The 21,085-nt window shown below is 44.4% G+C and overlaps 1 protein-coding gene across 1 annotated transcript; it reads right to left on the reverse strand.

The window, feature by feature from the left end:
• Positions 1-5,398: 5,398 nt before the first annotated feature.
• On the reverse strand, positions 5,399-7,257 carry LOC137345323 (uncharacterized). The gene has a single exon (XM_068008821.1). The coding sequence runs from the start codon at positions 7,173-7,175 to the stop codon at positions 5,982-5,984; it is 1,194 nt and encodes a 397-aa protein (XP_067864922.1). The 5' UTR covers positions 7,176-7,257; the 3' UTR covers positions 5,399-5,981.
• Between the last annotated feature and the right edge of the window lie 13,828 nt (positions 7,258-21,085).

A 21,085-nucleotide genomic window follows, 5' to 3' on the forward strand; every position in this document is an offset into this window, starting at 1 on the left:
GGATTAACATATCAATGGACAGGAAGAGTCAGGAAGGTGTCCTGTCCTGGGATTAACATATCAATGGACTGGAAGACTCAGGTATGTCCTGTCCCGGGATTAACATATCAATGGACTGGAAGAGTCAGGAAAATGTCCTGTCCTGAGATTAACATATCAATGGACTGGAAGACTCAGGAAGGTGTCCTTTCCCGGGAGTAACATATCAATGGACTGGAAGACTCAGGAAGGTGCCCTGTCCCGGGATTAACATATCAATGGACGGGAAGACTCAGGAACGTCCTGTCCCGGGATTAACATATCAATGGACTGGAAGACTCAGGAAGGTGTCCTTTCCCGGGAGTAACATATCAATGGACTGGAAGACTCAGGAAGGTCCTGTCCTGGGATTAACATATCAATGGACTGGAAGACTCAGGAAGGTCCTGTCCTGGGATTAACATATCAATGGACTGGAAGACTCAGGAAGGTGTCCTGTCCCGGGATTAACATATGAATGGACTGGAAGAGTCAGGAAGGTCCTGTCCTGGGATTAACATATCAATGGACTGGAAGAGTCAGGAAGGTGTCCTGTCCTGGGATTAACATATCAATGGACTGGAAGACTCAGGAAGGTGTCCTGTCCTGGGATTAACATATCAATGGACTGGAAGACTCAGGAAGGTCCTGTCCTGGGATTAACATATCAATGGACTGGAAGAATCAGGAAGGTGTCCTGTCCTGGGATTAACATATCAATGGACTGGAAGAGTCAGGAAGGTGCCCTGTCCTGGGATTAACATATCAATGGACTGGAAGACTCAGGAAGGTGTCCTGTCCTGGGATTAACATATCAATGGACTGGAAGACTCAGGAAGGTCCTGTCCTGGGATTAACATATCAATGGACTGGAAGAGTCAGGAAGGTGCCCTGTCCTGCGATTAACATATCAATGGACTGGAAGAGTCAGGAAGGTGCCCAGTCCTGGGATTAACATATCAATGGACTGGAAGAGTCAGGAAGGTGCCCTGCCCTGGGATTAACATATCAATGGACTGGAAGACTCAGGAAGGTGTCCTTTCCCGGGAGTAACATATCAATGGACTGGAAGACTCAGGAAGGTGTCCTGTCCCGGGATTAACATATCAATGGACGGGAAGACTCAGGAACGTCCTGTTCCGGGATTAACATATCAATGGACTGGAAGACTCAGGAAGGTGTCCTTTCCCGGGAGTAACATATCAATGGACTGGAAGACTCAGGAAGGTGCCCTGTCCCGGGATTAACATATCAATGGACGGGAAGACTCAGGAACGTCCTGTCCCAGGATTAACATATCAATGGACTGGAAGACTCAGGAAGGTGTCCTTTCCCGGGAGTAACATATCAATGGACTGGAAGACTCAGGAAGGTGCCCTGTCCCGGGATTAACATATCAATGGACTGGAAGAGTCAGGAAGGTGTTCTGTCCTGGGATTAACATATCAATGGACTGGAAGACTCAGGAAGGTGTCCTGTCCCGGGATTAACATATCAATGGACTGGAAGACTCAGGAAGGTGTCCTGTCCCGGGTGTAACATATCAATGGACTGGAAGAGTCAGGAAGGTCCTGTCCTGGGATTAACATATCAATGGACTGGAAGACTCAGGAAGGTGTCCTGTCCCGGGATTAACATATCAATGGACTGGAAGACTCAGGAAGGTCCTGTCCCGGGATTAACATATCAATGGACTGGAAGAGTCAGGAAGGTGTCCTGTCCTGGGATTAACATATCAATGGACTGGAAGACTCAGGAAGGTCCTGTCCTGGGATTAACATATCAATGGACTGGAAGAGTCAGGAAGGTGTCCTGTCCTGGGATTAACATATCAATGGACTGGAAGAGTCAGGAAGGTGCCCTGTCCTGGGATTAACATATCAATGGACTGGAAGACTCAGGAAGGTCCTGTCCTGGGATTAACATATCAATGGACTGGAAGACTGAGGAATCTGGTTTATAACTGTGATTTGATTGTATTTGAATATTGCTGATTGCCTGTGTACCTGAGAGAGGAAACACTGGGCTCTTGCTGTGCTATTTTGTTTAAAAATGTCCCTGCTTTGAATTTTAATGCAATTTTTTCTCCTTCTTTCCCCTGAGGAAATTTCATTCTGAAAACTGCATCGTGAAGTTGAAAAGGGGGAAAGTTTGGGATGAAGAATCCTTGGAGAGGAGCTTCCTCCAGAGGGGATGGACTGAGGCCTTGTCCGTGAGTTGTGTCCGTTTATTTATTTAATTGATTTTAACAAGGCTTGTTATAATTCCCGACTCATGCTGGTGTTTTGGGCAGTGCCGTGAATTTTAGGGTTAAATGAAATGTGCAGCAGCCATTTGAATTGAGAGTGAGGTTCTGAGAGTGGATTTCTCTCTCTCTCTCTCCATCTGTCTCTGAATGAGAGGAACAGGAGGGAGAGAGACGCAGGAGAGTGAGGGAAACATGGAGAGGAGGGGTAGCCACTGTTATCGCATGGACTCACGTGTTTGTGGGATCTTGCTGTGCACAAATGGCCTGTAGTGTTTCCAAAATTGCAACAGTGATGACCACTATAAAAATTAACTCATTCAGTGTCAAATGCTTCCGATTCTTTCAATTCATTTTCCTGAAGTTCTGAGTTTCCATTTCTCTCTCTGTCGCTCTCTCTCCAGCTTCCTTTCCTTCTGTCTCTCTATTTAAACCTTTAATAGTTGAAAACACACGCAGTGATTTGTTATTGTTTTAAATGGTGAGCCAGTAATATTTCCGAGCTCATTTCAATAAAGATTACATATGAAATAGAGGGGAAAAACCAATATGGACAGAGAGAGGGACACAGGGGCGACTGAGATAGAAACAGAGAGATACAGAGACAGGGAGAGAGATACAGAGACAGACACACAGAGGTGGAGGGAACTGTCTGAACCCTTTTAGCCTTTGGTTTATTAACTGATATGTTTGTATGTGGGAGTTGCTGAGAGAGTGTCTATGTCACTGAGGGCAATTCCTGGGCTCTTGCTGTGCTATTTTGTTTAACAATGCCTTTTAATCAATTTGCTCTCTCTCCCTCTTGCCTTAGGAATTTTCATTCTGAAACTGCATCGTGAAGATGAAAGGAGGGAAAGTCTGTGACGAGGAATCCTCGGACAGGAGCTTCCTCCAGAGGGCACGGACTGAGGCCTTGTCTGCAGGCTGCACCCAAAGGGCTCACGTGAGTTGTGTCTGTTTATTAGCCCGAGGTTTAATTTCCTCTTTGGGTCCCTGGGTTAACTAGTTCCTGTTGGATTGGGGCCCTGGAGTTTTAAACAGGTTGACAGCCTGGGGTTAAAGGTACAGCCCCAGGAGGGAGTCCCATTTGCCACTTGCTCCTTCCAGCCCTGTCTGTGAGGTTTGGTGTGAGCTGTGGAGGGAATTGATCAGTTTGACTGGGGCCTGTTCTTGTTGCCCAGGTTTAGTGCAGAGCCTGTGAGTGGGGCCAGCGTTGTTCTATTATCAAACTGCAGGAATGTTCCTCTCTGTTTGGGCAGGGGGAAGGGGAGGTGTTTAAGAGACACAGGATCTGGAGCTCTCCAGGGTGTAGTTACTGCCCAGCTCCCAGCCTATGGAGTCAATCCTCTCAGTCACACCCTACCACAAGGTCTGATTTACAAAAAAATTAATCCCGGGACCAGAATGTGGAAAAAGAAATGTTTCCCGAAGGAATTTGAAAAGGGAGTTTCGCTCTTGAGGGGGGACTATTGGCTATTATCGCATTGCTACTTGTGAGATCTTGCTGTGCATCTAGTGCCCTTCAGCATTTCCTACATGACGACAATGAGGACACTTTAAAATTCAGCTTCCCGAGGGTCTGAGTGTGGATTTCTCTGTGTTTTCTCTCCATCTTCCTCTGCTTTTCTCTCCCCCGCACTTTCTCTTTTTTAACCACAATGTGATGTGTAGTTATTTTAAACGGTGATAGCAACAGAGAGAGAGAGAGAGAGAGAAACAGGTGGAGTGTAGGTGAGGGAGTTAAGGCAGAGAAAGATGGAGAAAGACAGAGAGAGAGAGAGGTGGAGTGTGGGTGAGGGAGGGAAGGCAGAGAAAGAGAGACAGAGAGAGAGAGAGAGACAGGTGGAGTGTGGGTGAGGGAGGGAAGGCAGAGAAAGAGAGACAGAGAGAGAGAGAGAGACAGGTGGAGTGTGGGTGAGGGAGGGAAAGCAGAGAAAGACACAGAGAGAGAGAGAGTCAGGTGGAGTGTGGGTGAGGGAGGGAAGGCAGAGAAAGACAGAGAGAGAAAGAGAGAGACAAGCAGAGTTTGGGTGAGGGAGGGAAGGCAGAGAAAGACAGAGAGAGAAAGAGAGAGACAAGCAGAGTTTGGGTGAGGGAGGGAAGGCAGAGAAAGACAGAGAGAGAAAGAGAGAGAGAGACAGAGAGAGAGACAGGTGGAGTGTGAGTATGGGAGGGAAAGCAGAGAAAGACAGAGAGAGAGAGAGAGAGAGTCAGGTGGAGTATGGATGAGGGAGGGAAGGCAGAGAAAGAGAGAGAGAGAGAGAGAGTCAGGTGGAGTGTGGGTGAGGGAGAGAAGTCAGAGAAAGACAGAGAGAGAAAGAGAGAGACAGAGAGAGAGAGACAGGTAGAGTGTGAGTGTGGGAGGGAAGGCAAAGAGAGACAGAGAGAGAAAGACAGGTGTAGTGTGGGTGAGGGAGGGAAGGCAGAGAAAGACAGAGAGAGAAAGAGAGAGAGAGAGACAGAGAGAGAGAGAGACAGGTGGAGTGTGAGTATGGGAGGGAAAGCAGAGAAAGACAGAGAGAGAGAGAGAAAGTCAGGTGGAGTATGGATGAGGGAGGGAAGGCAGAGAAAGAGAGAGAGAGAGAGAGAGAGTCAGGTGGAGTGTGGGTGAGGGAGGGAAGTCAGAGAAAGACAGAGAGAGAAAGAGAGAGACAGAGAGAGAGAGACAGGTAGAGTGTGAGTGTGGGAGGGAAGGCAAAGAGAGACAGAGAGAGAGAGACAGGTGGAGTGTGGGTGAGGGAGGGAAGGCAGAGAAAGACAGAGAGAGAGAGAGAAAGACAGGTGGAGTGTGGGTGAGGGAGGGAAGGCAGAGAAAGACAGAGAGAGAGAGAGAGAAAGACAGGTGGAGTGTGGGTGAGGGAGGGAAGGCAGAGAAAGACAGAGAGAGAGAGAGAGAGAGACAGGTGGAGTGTGGATGAGGGAGGGAAGGCAGAGAAAGACAGAGAGAGAGACAGGTGGAGTGTGAGTGAGGGAGGGAAGGCAGAGAAAGACAGAGAGAGAAAGAAATCCACACTCAAAACCTTGGTGTGAGAAACGTAGCCCACTTGATAATAATTTACACCAAGTCAAACTCTGAAGAAGTGAGTTTATTTAACGTTCTTGCAAGATCGGGTGTCCGACAAGCAGGCACACCGATCAACATATTCAGTTCATGTTTATACAATACAAATCCATTTTTCCACGCCTTTATTTTACATTATTGGTTATAACGTATTATGACACTAACCTATCCTATGGTTGCTACAGTCTCCTCCTCTGTTTACTTCTCCCCCTACTCTAACTTTCTAGCCCCTAACTCTTGTTTTTGTTTTACCTTATTTGGCTCTCCATTATGTGTTTTAACTTGCAGCTGTCAGCCTTTATCTTATTGGGGCAGTTTCTTATTCACTACATCCTTTGTTCTAACTCTTGCTGTTTCTCTGTTATCTGCCTAAGCACAATTTTTAAGTGATGTACTGTCCCAAGGTCTGTACTTACATACCCTTATCAATTCTCTTTGTCAGTGATGTACTGTCTTAAGGTCTCCACTTACATACCCTTATCAATTCTCTTTGTCAGTGATGTACTGTCTTAAGGTCTCCACTGACATATCCTTATCAGTTCTCTTTTTCAGTGATTTCATTATGTTGTGCACAAATGACTTCTTGGTAACTTTCCACAAGCTGTAGAAACAACATTTCAGTATTTCTTATTCTCACAATTCCCCCTTTTCTTTTACTTAATCCTTGTTGTTTTCTACATACTGCGGAGGGTTCTCATATGTCCTCTCAAATCCTCTGAGCATTATTTCAGCCACCTTTTCAATGTCTGTATTTCCGTTGATACTATCCACTTTGTCATTACCTAACAGGTATATACTCTCTTCCTGGCCTCTTTGTATTGACATCTGCTTCGTCAAAGCTGTCTCAATCAATCGCTGTGTCAGCCCTCTTACACAAGGAATAATAGAACACCCGATGGCTATTAGTATTCCGACAACCATGATCAGGGAGGTAAAAACCGAGATTATCATGCCTTTCCATTTTCCAAACCAGGATTCAAGCCACCCCGTCAGGGAAGTGTCTGCTCCTGAATTTTCGGCCATCTCCTCTGCTAAAGTTGTTAACCCTTGCAGTGCTCGGGTGATTGAACCATCGGGTGCTGTGTTATTTGGGATAAATGTGCAACATTTCCCTCCTAACATTATACACACGCCTCCTTTTTCTGCTAAGATCATATCTAGAGCCAGTCGATTTTCCCAAGCCATTCTACTAGTGGCATCTAATTGTTCAGCTATACCTTTTACCGCATCTCTAGTATAATTTATAAATCTTTGTTGGTTGTAATAAATATAATTTATCCAATCTACATTTTTGTTAATAGTGACCCACCAAAACAAACACTCGAAACCGGCGGTTATTTGGTTTCGGGCCTTGAATTCATCAGGTACCCTTCTTGGGACCCCTATGGAATCCAAGTACACCTGGTCGTCAAAAGAGTTCGCTATCGCTTCCCTTTTACCCCTTTCCCTCGTTATTATCTTTTGTTTCTCAAATGCCAAGGTGAATGGTATTGCCAATTGAACAATTGCGCACGTCCCCTTCCACTGGGGGGGTAGGGTCTGTCTCAGGATTTTTCCTCCGCAATACCACCATAAATCCGCTCTGGGGACATTCAATGATGAGTAGTTCCCTCCCCTGACTCTTCCAGTTACGTCCTCAGTCTCTATGCATGACTTCAACTCTCCCATATTTCTGGTTAGCTCCGCACCGTGTCGACGTACGCATGATGTGTGATTCACACCGGTGGCTAAAAATGAAGGGGGAGTCCTTGAATCTTCTTTCTCTAGGGGAGGGAACATTATTGACAAGGATATGCAAGTTTGAATACCCCAAGCCGTCTTATCCTGATATAGGGCTAACATGCATTCCATGCCCTTTCGGTCACGCTCCCACCCCAGCGGGAAAGGTACTACTTGAGCTATCGGTCTACCAGATGCACAAGCATAGCAATTGTTTTTGTTCAAACTTTTTACAGGTAATTTTACCCATTCTACCCAGGCATTTGTGTCCCCGTAACTGGTTTCTATCTCAATCGTCTTTCTCAGGTCCTTTACCTCTATTATTTTTACTATGTTAGGATCGTTATGAGAGGTCCCTTTTAGTTTGTTAGATGGTTTACCAGTCTTATCTATTGTTACCTGAAAACAACATTTTAATTCACCTTTCTTTTTCCCTTCTCTAACTGTTACTCCAAACACCTTGTTGTCTAATTGGAAGTGGGTAATACAAAAACATCCAACCCATTTTATTTCCTGGCTACTTTTGAAAAGAAAGAGAGAAGGCACACAATATTACAGACAGTATTTCCGCGCTCGCGCCGTTATATTAAAAAAAATTCGTTACTCATAGTCTTTTTAGCTTTATTTTCAATGGTTCTTCTGTTAATTCGGTTGTCCAAGTTCCTTCCTCGGCCGGGGGGGGGGGTTGTACCGGCCCCTTGATTCTTGTGTAGTGGGTCCAACCTCTTTCTGCCGTTCTTATGGCTGTTTCAGTGGTCAGGAGAGTCTGGTATGGTCCTTCCCAGTTCGCTTGTAGTTTAGTCTCTTTCCACGATTTCACCAGAACCCAATCTCCTGGTTGGATCTTGTGTACTGCAAATTCGAGAGGTGAGGTCTGTGCTAACAGGCCTTGCTTCCTGAGGAATGACAATGAGGAAGACAACGCCAGTATATAGTTCTTTAGAAATGAATCTTTAGTTTCTAAGGTTGGCATCTCGCCCCCTGGTTCCCATATAGGGTAATCCGAATAGCATTTCATAGGGGGACAGTCCCACATCTTTTCTAGGGGCTGTCCGAATTCTGAGTATCGCTATAGGTAAACATTCTGTCCAGGGTAACCTTGTTTCAAGTATCAGTTTGGACAGGTGTTTCTTAAAGGTCTGATTCATTCTTTCCACCCGCCCTGAAGAGGGAGGGTGCCAAGGGGTATGGAAGTCCCATTGGATTCCCAATCCCCTAACTATTTCTTGCAATAGCTTCGAGGTAAAATGACTTCCTTGGTCTGAAGTGCTGTGGCTGCCACAGCTTGTACACACTCTGGCCATCCCTTTTAGCTATTTCATTGTGGTTTCTGCCACTTAAAATCAAAGCTCAGCAAAGCTACTATTCCTAACTTTGCTATATTTCCCATTAAGCATTGTGCCATGCCTAAAAGCAAATATACAAAAACTCAGCAACTGCTGAATCAGAAGGGTAGGCTGAGCCACCCTCTAACAAGGGGGCGTGTATTAGCCTGGTCGGTATGTTTTTCATTCTAACTTTGTCATGTCTGGGTGATAAGAAGAGTGCTGTTGAAGTATAATGTCTCTCGCTCTCTCTCGCTCTCTCTCTGTACCAGCTGCAAGGCCAAGTTGCCTCAGCAGCCCTGAAGTTATGAAGTCATTTCTGATAAGCTGTCCCTCCCTACAGCACTGAAGCTAGCTTGTTAGCAGTACATGACTGATTAATTGTTTCAGGGTAGGCTGAGCCACCCTCTAACAAGGGGGCGTGTATTAGCCTGGTCGGTATGTTTTTCATTCTAACTTTTCCCTAGGATTGTCATGTCTGGGTGATAAGAAGAGTGCTGTTGCAGTACAATGTCTCTCTCTCTCTCTCTCTCTCTCTCGCTGTACCAGCTGCAAGGCCAAGCTGCCTCTGCAGCCCTGAAGTTATGAAGTCAGCTAGCTTGTTAGCAATACATGACTGATTAATTGTTTCATCTTAAATGTTCCCATGTAATTCTGTTCTTAAAAATTCTAAAATCTAAATTCTGTTCTCACAGTCCCCCCTTTGATTCTTCAAAACATTTTTAAAAATCAATCCCTTGATCCCACCTAGGTGCCTTTAATGGTCTCTATTTGTCTAGAAACAGCCTTCAACACCCAGAGGGGGCGCACTCAATACGTCGCCTGCTTGTGCCATAAGAGGGGCCTGCGGTAACTCTGTAAAGGCAGACGTTTTGCAGGGGCTTCAACTACTTGTTTACAACAATGCCTTTTACTATCAGATTTCTAAGGTCTTTCATCTGGTCCCTATGGCCGATATTATTGTTCTGCCACTGCGGGTCTTGATTAGGGTATTTTTGTTCGGCTGGTTCGTTTCCCCCTACCCTGGGAGGGTTTTCTCTTTCCCAAATTTTCAGGGGTCTTCTACGAGGACTTTCATTTCCTTTTTAAACACTCTTACCTCTCCTGACGTTAATGGTGCACTAACAAATCCAATTTCATGATTTCCTATTGGTACCTTTCTCAAGGGCATCATTGTCTTAGGAGACTCTCTGTCTCTATCGTCGTCGTTATCGTCGGGTTTAGGGGTGGTCCTTCTTGCTGTCCTTAGATCATATTTGGGTCTTTTTCTCCTTGGTTTTTGACTCTAAATCCCAATACTCCAACATCCGTCCCAATGGACTTTCTGGAGGGATGTTGCCGGCAGACTTTCCTTGTCTCCCATCGTCTTCCTTTTTAGACGATTTATTTCCCATGGTTAACTGAAGGGTCTTGTACCCTACGGTATTCACCTCCTAGCTGAAGGGTCTTATACCTCACGGTATTCACCTCCTAACTGAAGGGTCTTATACCCGGCAGTATACACCTCCTAACTGAAGGGTCTTGTACCCTACGGTATTCACCTCCTAGCTGAAGGGTCTTATACCTTACGGTATTCACCTCCTAACTGAAGGGTCTTATACCATACAGTACTCACCTCCTAGCTGAAGGGTCTTATACTGCCCCACAGTATTCACCTCCTAACTGAAGGGTCTTGTACCTTACGGTATTCACCTCCTAGCTAAAGGGTCTTATACCTTACGGTATTCACCTCCTAACTGAAGGGTCTTATACCCCACGGTACTCACCTCCTAGCTGAAGGGTCTTATACTGCCCCACAGTATTCACCTCCTAACTGAAGGGTCTTGTACCCTACGGTACTCACCTCCTAGCTGAAGGGTCTTATACTGCAGTACTGAGAAGGTCTTATCCTACAGTTAACCAGTATTCACCTCCTAACTGAAGGGTCTTATACCTTACGGTATTCACCTCCTAACTGAAGGGTCTTGTACCATACAGTACTCACCTCCTAGCTGAAGGGTCTTATACTGCCCCACAGTATTCACCTCCTAACTGAAGGGTCTTGTACCCTACGGTATTCACCTCCTAGCTGAAGGGTCTTATACCTTACGGTATTCACCTCCTAACTGAAGGGTCTTATACCATACAGTACTCACCTCCTAGCTGAAGGGTCTTATACTGCCCCACAGTATTCACCTCCTAACTGAAGGGTCTTGTACCCTACGGTATTCACCTCCTAGCTGAAGGGTCTTATACCTTACGGTATTCACCTCCTAACTGAAGGGTCTTATACCATACAGTACTCACCTCCTAGCTGAAGGGTCTTATACTGCAGGACTGTAAAATTCACTCCTCAAGGACTTTTGGGACTTAGAAGGTCTTATCCTACAGTTAACCATAAGTCACCAAGATAATACTTAAAAGTCGTTTTTCTTACCTTGGTCCGTGCACGGAGTTTCCTGACTTCACGTGTGTACCTGCTGCACTAAATACTTGTTCAGAGTGACTTCCCTAGGATCATTTTCAGTTGATTACTCGGGTCCGCTACCAACGAGAGAAAAGAGACCGTTTTTAAATTAACGGGACGCGTCTTCTCGTCTGTCGTCGGCCGCGGTCCCGGCAATGATGAAGAGATCCCGGACGAGCCCCCAATTGTGAGAAACGTAGCCCACTTGATAATAATTTACACCAAGTCAAACTCTGAAGAAGTAAGTTTATTTAACGTTCTTGCAAGATCGGGTGTCCAACAAGCAGGCACACCGATCAACATATTCAGTGCATGTTTATGCAATACAAATCCATTTGTCCACGCCTTTATTTTACATTATTGGTTATAACATATTATGACACTAACCTATCCTATGGTTGCTACAGTCTCCTCCTCTGTTTACTTCTCCCCCTACTCTAACTTTCTAGCCCCTAACTCTTGTTTTTGTTTTACCTCATTTGGCTCTCCATTATGTGTTTTAACTTGCAGCTGTCAGCCTTTATCTTAGTGGGGCAGTTTCTTATTCACTACATCCTTTGTTCTAACTCTTGCTGTTTCTCTGTTATCTGCCTAAGCACAATTTTTAAATGATGTACTGTCCCAAGGTCTGTACTTACATACCCTTATCAATTCTCTTTGTCAGTGATGTACTGTCTTAAGGTCTCCACTTACATACCCTTATCAATTCTCTTTGTCAGTGATGTACTGTCTTAAGGTCTCCACTTACATACCCTTATCAATACTCTTTGTCAGTGATGTACGGTCTTAAGGTCTCCACTGACATATCCTTATCAGTTCTCTTTTTCAGTGATTTCATTATGTTGTGCACAAATGACTTCTTGGTAACTTTCCACAAGCTGTAGAAACAACATTTCAGTATTTCTTATTCTCACATTGGTAAAGTGAATTTTGAAGTGTCAGCATTGCTGGGATCTTGCTGTGCACCGCCTGAATGCAGAATTCGCTGCATTGTAACAGTGACTGCATTTTAGAAGTGATTTCATTGTGTGTAAAACTCTCCTGAAGGTCTGGAATTAAAGTCCTGAGCTTGAAGCCGATATAATTCCCGAATAATACTGGTGTTTTAGGTTCTGGGCTGAATTTGACAGTAAAATGTAACACCTGGGAGGGGGGGGAGCATTTAAATTCACATTTTCAGGATGGTAATGTGAATTTATCTCTATCCTTTCTACGGGAGGGGATGGGGGTCACCAGTGTTTGTGTGTTTTTACAAAGAGGCAGAAACAGATATAGAGAGACAGAGAAATAGAGAGAGAGAGAAATAACTGGAAATAACAGGGTAAACACAGAGGCAGACACACAGGCTCTGGGGGGTCTGCAGTGTTTAGTCACTGCCCAGCTCCCAGCCCCTGTAGAGAAGCTCCCCCGTTCCCCAAACCCCATCTCCCACCCTCGAGGGTGTCTTGATTTTCAGCTAAATTAAATTCTGGCCCAGTGATTACGTTTGGTCACATTCATCTCAATTTAAAGAGAGAATTTCACAGTTTCTGGGAACAGAATGGAGCTGATTGCTGCAAATGTCTGTCTGTAAATTGCAGCAATGTTGTCCACAGTGGGATTTGAAGTGAAAAGTTTACAGGTTGTTTGGAAGCAGCTCCTTGTCATGTCTCTGCTCAGAGCTGCCTCTGTTACCTGGATTAACAGGACAATGGGCAGGTATTCAGCTCCTAAAACCCTGTCTCACATTCCAATCACTTCCCATTCTCTGGCTCTGTGTCGGGGGATGTGTCTGTAAGACAGGGAGTCACTGAGAGACTGTTTTATGTCAGTGAGTGCGAGAAAGAGCCCTGGGCTCTTTCTGTTTTATTTCTGTTCACAAATGCTTTGCTTTGTTTGAATCAATTTTATTTCTCTTGATTCCCAAGGAGAATCTTTTCGGAAGCTGCAGTTTTGATGATGCAGAGGGAGAATCTTTTGGCACGTGGAATTCTCAGAAAAGAGCTTTAACCAGAGAGGAAAATAATAATAAATACAGATGTGTCATTGTCAAATTCATTTCTATACACAGAAAAGAAGACTGTGTGTTTTGGGGGCTGATAGAAAAACAAAGTGCTGGAAATGCTCAGTATTACCAGCACTGTTTTTATTTCAGATTCCCAGCATCTGCATTATTTTGATTTTGTGTTTTTGGGTGTCTGTGGTTTTTTTACCACAAGGGAGGGGGCTGGAGGGAGCTCCGAAGGAAATAGTTTGGGAAGCTCCAGAGCAGTCAATGTAATCCCACAGATTTCTCTCTCTCCATCTCTGGCTGCATTTCTCTCTTTCAGTTCCATATCTCCTTTCCTGCAAGATTATCTCTGCAACTCCTACTCCCTCCCCGAGACACCCCTCTCTATTCTGAATCTACATCTTAATTTGTATCTCTGCCACTCGACATCTTTCAGTCTCTGCATCTCTCTCTTTGTCTGGGATCTTTCTCAATACCTGCTTCTGACTCCCTGACTCTTTCATTCTCCATTTCCCTCTCCATTTGTTTCTCTCTCTCTCTCTCTATTCCTCACTCAGTTCTATCCTAATCCCTGGCTCTCTGCTTTCTATGTCTCTGTCCCTCTGTCTGGGGGTGGATTTGAACTCGCTGCCTAGGTGTTGCACAGCGTGATTGTGAACGGGGATCCTGCTTTCCATCTCTGCCCAGTTTTGCTCCCATTGAGGTAAAAACAGGGGAGAGGTGCTGAACGGGGAGCCGATTCACAACCACCCTCCTCACCTCCACCCTGGTTTGCACCAATGGCACCAGGTCCATGTCCAGCCCAGTGTTTCTTTGCCTCTCTTTGTGTATCTGCTCCCTGACTGTCTCTGCCTGTCTTCTTGTGGCTCAATTGGGCAAGGGACAGATCAGCCATGGTTTAACATGGGTGGGACAGGCTCAAAGGGCTGAATGGCCTCCTCCTGTCCCTGTGCCAGTCAGCGAGTGTGTGTTTATGTGTGACTCCCCCTGTTTGATTCCCTGAAGCCGATGGGGAGAACAGGTGAAATACCTTTCTGCAGGGAGGGATGTGTCTAGATCTGGGATCTTGCTGTGTGTTAAAGGCTCAGAATGCCAGTTAGCCTCTGGGGGTCCCTGCTCTATGCCCGGCCCTGTGTTTGGCCGGACAGGTGTTAAAGGTGCCGAGGGCCTGGGAGCCATTTGATAGAATTACAGTGACTTATCCGGACCAGGAATTAAAGTGAATTAAAGACTGTCGGGAGACAGAGTCACACCCAGGAAAGTGATGGAGGTTGGAATTACACAGTGGGGTGACTGGGACGGGAGTTACACAGGGGGGAGGCTGTTCATGGGGAGATGATACAGGGTGGGAATTAGTGGGAGGGGGCTTTTACAGAACAGGGAGGGTATTTAGAAAGGGGGGAGTGTTTGCAGTGGGGGCAGGGGGAGAATTAGAGGGCGATATTAACAGACGGAATGAGTTATGTTAAAAATGGGAGGGGGAGGATTCTCCAGTCTGTTTCTGGGGGGGGGTTTAGATGTGAGACTGTTCACTGGGAGGGCGGGGGGCTAATTACATGGGGGTCTGTTAACAAGAAGGGTATTAGATTACGGTCTGTTCCCGGGGGGGTGGTATTTAGATGGGAGTCTTCCCGGGGGGTATTTAGATGGAGGTCCATTCCCGGGGGGGGAGGTGGTATTTACATGAGGTCTGTTCATAGTGAGGGTATTAGATGGGGTCAGTTAACTGGGGGGGGGGGGTCCTGTTCACAGGGGGATATTTTTCGGTGGGGGGGGTGGAATTACAGCAGTGGGAAAAATTTACATGGGGCTAACAATTGTGGGGGGGAAATTTGGGCAGGGGGGGAATTTCCAGGGGGGAGTAATTGGCGGGGGGCATATTTGTGGGAGGAATAATTTCTGGGGGAGAATTTTGCAGGGGGAATAATTTCTGGAGTGGGGGGTGGAAATAGTTTCCTGGGGGGTCTTTTGTGGGGGTGTGGGTGGGATAAATTAGCAGGGGGTATTATTTGCCAGGGGAAATAAATTGAGGGGGAAATTTTGCAGGAAATATTTAACGATGGGGTTGGGGGAAATTTTGCCATGGGGAATAATTTCACGGGGGGGGGATGATTTGGTGGGGGGGGGAAAGAAAATTGAGTGGGATATTTCCCGGGGGGCTAATTTGAGGGGAGAATTTTGCACGTGGGTGGGAGGGAATTTTGCCAGGGGACATTTTTGTGGGGGGAAATAATTTGAGGGGGAATTTTGCGGTATTTAGATGGGTTGTCTTTGAACAGGGGAGGGGATAATTTGATAGGGTCTGTTCATAGTGAGGGTATTTGATGGAGGTCTGTTCACAGGGGGATATTTTCCAGGGGGGGTGAACTGCAGTGGGAAAGATTTGGGGGATAACAATTGTGGGGGGAAATTTCCAGTGGGGAATAATTTGCGGGGGGTGAATGATTTCCGGGGGGATTAATTTGAGATGGGGTATTATGTGGGAAATATTTTGCGGGGGTGGGGGGGGGGTGTTAATTTTGTGGGAAATATTTTGCGGGGGGGGTGTTAATTTTGTGGGAAATATTTTGCTGGGGGGGGTAATTTTTGCAGTGTGGGAAATATTTTGCGGGGGGGGGTGTGGTGGGGGGCAATCCAGAAAGAGAGAAAATGCTGCAAAGTGAGAGAAGGCCAGAGAGAACCAAAGAAAGAGAGAGAAGTAGAGAAAAAGACATAAAGAGTCAGAGAGATGGAGAAAAGACTGAAAGAGAGAGAAATAGAGAAAAGACAGAAAGAGAGAGAAGTAGAGAAAAAGACAGAAAGAGAGAGAAGCAGAGAAAAAGACAGAAAGAGAGAGAAGTAGAGAAAAAACAAAGAGACAAAGAGATGGAGAAAAGACAGAAAGTCAAAGAAATAGAGAAAAGACTGAAAGGGATATAGAAAAGACAGAGAGAGAGAAATTGAGAAAAGACAGAATGAGAGAGAAGTAGAGAAAAAGACAGAAAGAGACAGAGAGATCGACAAAAGACTGAAAGTCAGAGAAATAGAGAAAAGACAGAAAGTCAGAGAAGTAGAGAAAAAGACAGAAAGAGACAGAGAAATAGAGAAAAGACAGAAAGAGAGAGAAATTGAGAAAAGACAGAATGAGAGAGAAGTAGAGAAAAAGACAGAAAGAGACAGAGAGATAGAGAAAAGACTGAAAGTCAGAGAAATAGAGAAAAGACAGAAAGTCAGAGAAGTAGAGAAAAAGACAGAAAGAGACAGAGAAATAGAGAAAAGACTGAAAGAGAGAAGTAGAGAAAAAGACAGAAAGAGACAGAGAGAGAGAGAAAAGACTGAAAGAGACAGAAATAGAGAGAAGACAGAAAGAGAGAGAAGTAGAGAAAAGACAGAAAGAGAGAGAAGTAGAGAAAAGACAGAAAGAGAGAGAAGTAGAGAAAGAGACAGAAAGAGAGAGAAGCAGAGAAAAAGACAGAAAGAGAGAGAAGTAGAGAAAAAACAAAGAGACAAAGAGATAGAGAAAAGACAGAAAGTCAGAGAAATAGAGAAAAGACTGAAAGGGACAGAGAAATAGAGAAAAGACAGAAAGAGAGAGAAGTAGAGAAAAAGACAGAAAGAGACAGAGAGATAGAGAAAAGACTGAAAGAGACAGAACTAGAGAGAAGACAGAAAGAGTCAAAGAAATGGAGAAAAGACACAAAGTCAGAAATAGAGAAGACAGAAAGAGACAAAGAAATAGAGTTTTCTAGGGCTCCTTGATGCCATATTCTGTCAAATGCTGCCTTGATACCAAGGGCAGTCACTCTCACCTCACCTCTTTAGTTTAGCTATTTTGTCCATGTTTGAACCAAGGCTGTCATGGGGGTCAGGAACTAGGTGGCTCTGGCAGAACCCAAACTTATCAGTGAGGGGGTCATTGCTAGGCAAATGCTGCTTGATAGCATGTTCGACAACACCTTCCATCACTTTACTGATAATTGAGGGTAGACTGATGGGGCAGTAATTGGCTCGATTGTACTTGTCCTGCTTTTCGCATACACGACATACCTGGGCAATTTCCACATTGCCGGGTAGATGCCATTGTTGTGGTTATACTGGAACAGCTTGGCTCGGGGCACGGCAAGTTCGGGATCATAGGTCTATGGCAGAATGTTGTCAGGGCCCTTAGCCTTTTCAATATCCAGTGCCGTCAGTCATTTCTTGATATCACGCACACATCAACAGCATTGCCCTCATCAACCCTCGCTGATACCTCTTTAACAATCTTCAGCAAGTTAGTTAAACACGATTTTCCCTTGTCAAATTCACGCTGCCTTTCTTTAATTATCCTGCATTTGTCCATGTGGCGATTACTTTTGTCCTGAATTATTGTTTCTAGAAGTTTCCTCACCATCAAATTTCAACTTATTGGCCTATAGTTGCTGGGCTTATCTTTATATGCTTTTCTGAACAAGCGTGTGACACTTGCAATTCTCCAGTCCTCTGGCACCAGCCCTGATTCTAAGGAAGACTGGAAAATTATGGCCTATACATCCACAGTTTCCACTCCCACTTTCCTCAGTATCCTTGGATTTTTCTTGAATGAACTGCAGGTATAGACAGCCTATACAATACCTCATTAAATTTAAATCGTTCTAGTGCATTAATTACCTCCTCTTTCACCATGGCCTGGGCAGCATCTTCCTGCTTGGTAAAGACAGACACAAAGTATTCATTTAATACCTCAGCTATTCCCCTGCCTCCGTGTATAAATCTTCTTTTCATCCCTAATAGGCTCTACCTCTCTTTTTACAACATTTTTACCATATATATGCCTTTTGAGGACTTTTAGATTCCATTTTATATCAGCTGCCAGTCTCTCTTGATTCTCCCTCTTTGCTTCTCTTAGCTGCTTTTTCGCTTCCCCTCTGAACCTGCTATATTCAGCCTGGTTCTCCATTGTATTATCCACCTTGACATCTATCATAAGCACATCTTTTCTTCTTTATCTTCATCTCTATCTCTTTTGTCATTCATGGAGCTCTGAGTTTGTTTACTCCACCTTTCTGCTTCGAGGAATATACCTTGACTGTGCCTGAACTATGTCTTCTTTAAAGGTAGCCCATTGTTCAAGTACCGTTTTTCTTGCCAACCATTGATTACAGTTTATTCAGCCCAGATCCATTCTTACCCCATTGAAGCTGGCTTTCCACCAGTTAATTATTCTTACTCTAGATTGTTCTTTGTTCTTTTCCATAGCCGACCTAAACCTTATGTGACTGACTCCGAAATGGTCTCCTATTGATATTTGATCCACTTGGCCCACCTCATTCCAAAGAATCAAGTCCAGCAGTGCCTCCTTTCTGGTTTAACTGGGAACATACTGCTGTAGAAAATTTTCCTGAACAAATTCTAGGATTTCTTACCCATCTCTACCCTTTATACCACTACTATATTTGGATAACTAAAGTTCCCTATTATAAATACTCCATAATTCTTGCACTTCTCTTAATTTCTTTGCAAATTTCTTCCTCTACAACCTTTCCACTCTATTGTCACCTATCGACTACACCGGGCAATACAACTGCACATTTTTTGTTCCTTAGCTCTTGCCAAATATATTCTGTCCTTGACCCCTCTGGGATATTCCTTCAGCACGGTAATGATCTCCTTAATCAAAATCACACCTCTTCTCACTTTTCTTCCTTTCCTATCTTTCCTGAACACCTTCTATCTAGGAATATTTAACACCCAGTCCTGCCATTCTTTGAGCCAGGTTTCTGTTATTGCTACAACATCATACTTTCACATGTCAATCTGCACCTTTGATGCCGTCAGAATTCATCAGGTAGTTTAACGGTACTGTTATTGCTTCTTAACTCTAACCAAATGCACTCTGTCCTTGACACCTTGAGGACAGCCTCTTTCCATTTCACTGCTACATTCTCCTTAATACTCCCACGCCATCTGAATGTGTTTCCTTCTATATCTTCATTTTAGTACTCAGTCCTGCCCTTTTTTCAACAAGTCTCCGTTATCACCACAACATCATTTTCCCACATAGAGATCTTCGCCTGCAGCTCACCAATCTATTTACCATGCTCAATGAATTCATATACATGCATATTAAACCTAATTTGGTCAGTGTTACATTGTCTGTTACTCTGACCCCACTAATACCTTAATAGTCTACTGCTGTTTGTAAGTCCAAATTTCTTGTTTCCCTCCCCCACCAATTTATTTCAAACCCTCCCCAACAGCACTAGCAAACTGCACCACAAAGACATTGGTCCCAGCTCTGGTCCGGTGCAATTGTCTGGCCTTTACAGGAACTGGTCCCAATGTACGAGGAATCTAAAGATTCCCCTCCTGCACCAGCTCTCCAGTTATACATTCTTCAGCACTGCCCTCCTATTTCTATACTCACCAGGGCCTGACACCTGGGTAGTTGGAGACTGCTACCTTTGAGGTCTTGCTTTCTGGTTTCTTTCCTTGCTCCCTGAAATCTGTGTCTAGGACATCATCCCTTTCAAACCTGTCTTCACGGCCTTATCGCTCTTTAAACAGGCGCGACGAGCTGAATGGCCTACTCCTGCTTCTATTTCATATGTTCCTCTGATCCTCAGCTCAGTGTCAACTGCTATCTTGGTGCCAACAGGTGTGGAGATAGACTGGTCTGAGACACCTGATTTGATCCCAATTTAAATGCAATTGAAAGATCATGTCTGTTCAAAGCATCAACTATAAAATACATGCTTGATTTTCATGTAGTCACCAAAAACTAATCTACAATTCCTAAATTTGCAGATGAAATCAATTTTGGGGGAGGGGGAGTCAATACCGAGGAGGTTTGCAACAAATTACAGGAGGACATTAGTAAACTTGCAGAATGGGTGAATAATTGACAAATGAAGTTTAAAGCAGATAAATGTGAAGTGATACAGTTTGGTAGGAAGAATCGGGAAGTCACCTATTACTTAGAAGGTGCAAATCTCGGTTGGGCAGAAGAAAAGGCAACTTGGAGAACAAATACACCAATGGCTAAATGTTGTCCTACAGGTCAGCTACACTATTAAAAAGCAAAGCAACAAAGGTTCATTTCCTGAGGGATAGCTTTGTCAATTTATGCTAAACTTGTATGGAACCTCGATTAGACCACACAGCTCCAAATTGGTCCCCTCATCCAGTACAGATCCATGATGAACTTCTAAGTACCCTGCCATAACCTCCTTGATAATGGATTCTAGTAATTTCCCTGTGACAGATGTTAGACTAACTGGCCCATAGTTTCCTGCTTTCAGTCTCCCTCTTTTCTTGAATAAAGATGTCCCTGAATCTAAAGAATTTTGTAAGATTATAACCAAAGCCTTGACTATCACTGCAACCATTTATTTTAAGACCATAGGATGAAGGCCATCTGGTCCTGGGGACTTGGTAACCTTTAAGTCTAATAGTTCTCCCACCACCTTTTCCGTGGTAATGGTGATTGTTTTAAGTTTCTCCTTCCTATTCACCTCTTGATTTTCAAGTATCTTAGGCAGGTTTTTAAAAAACTTTTCTCTTGTGCTCTACTTTCTACCCCTTATTTTATTTATTTTTTGTCATTCTTTGCTGGTTCTTAAAATCTGTCCAATCCAGCTCATCTGCTCTGAGCTGAAGCTCCTCGAGCCATAAACATTTACTGCAGACGTGTTTGCCGTGGATCACATTGGTGTACATGAGCTCCCATGTACTGCAGCTGCACCACATCACCATCTCTGCCATCCTGATTGTGCTTTAAATATGATTTTTTTAAAATTAATGCCTCTCCTCACCAGCATTTGCTGTACTGATCTAAATCTTAGTAATACAATAAACCTTACTGCTCAAAATCGAAACAAAACAGTACTCACTTCCCTTCTGTTTGTGTGGCTTAATTAATTATAAAGTAGCAACTGAAATTTTACATTTTTCTAATTTGCAGCAATTAGCAAACACACATGAACAACAGTGCAGGAACCTCGCTATTTACAGACACTCCCTAAGAGCAGTTACTCACCAACCAACCAGCTTACAAGTTTTCTGTGGTGTCACTGCCTCAAGGTTGCCCTCTATTTCTGGGAAGCAACTTGTATCTTCTGCAGGTACTGGAGGGTAAAAAAAGGACCTCTTTCCCCCTTTCACTGAATTCCCACATGAACCAAATTCCCATCTTCACATTCTGACTGCATCTCACTCAGGCAACGTCTTCTTTCCCTTCATCCTTTACTCCTTGTGGTTTGAAAACCTGATTGTTTTTCTACAGCCTCTGATGAGTCACTGGCTCGCTGCTACAGCAATTAAC

This window comes from Heterodontus francisci, chromosome 28, assembly GCF_036365525.1.
Source record: "Heterodontus francisci isolate sHetFra1 chromosome 28, sHetFra1.hap1, whole genome shotgun sequence".
Classification (NCBI taxonomy): domain Eukaryota; kingdom Metazoa; phylum Chordata; class Chondrichthyes; order Heterodontiformes; family Heterodontidae; genus Heterodontus; species Heterodontus francisci.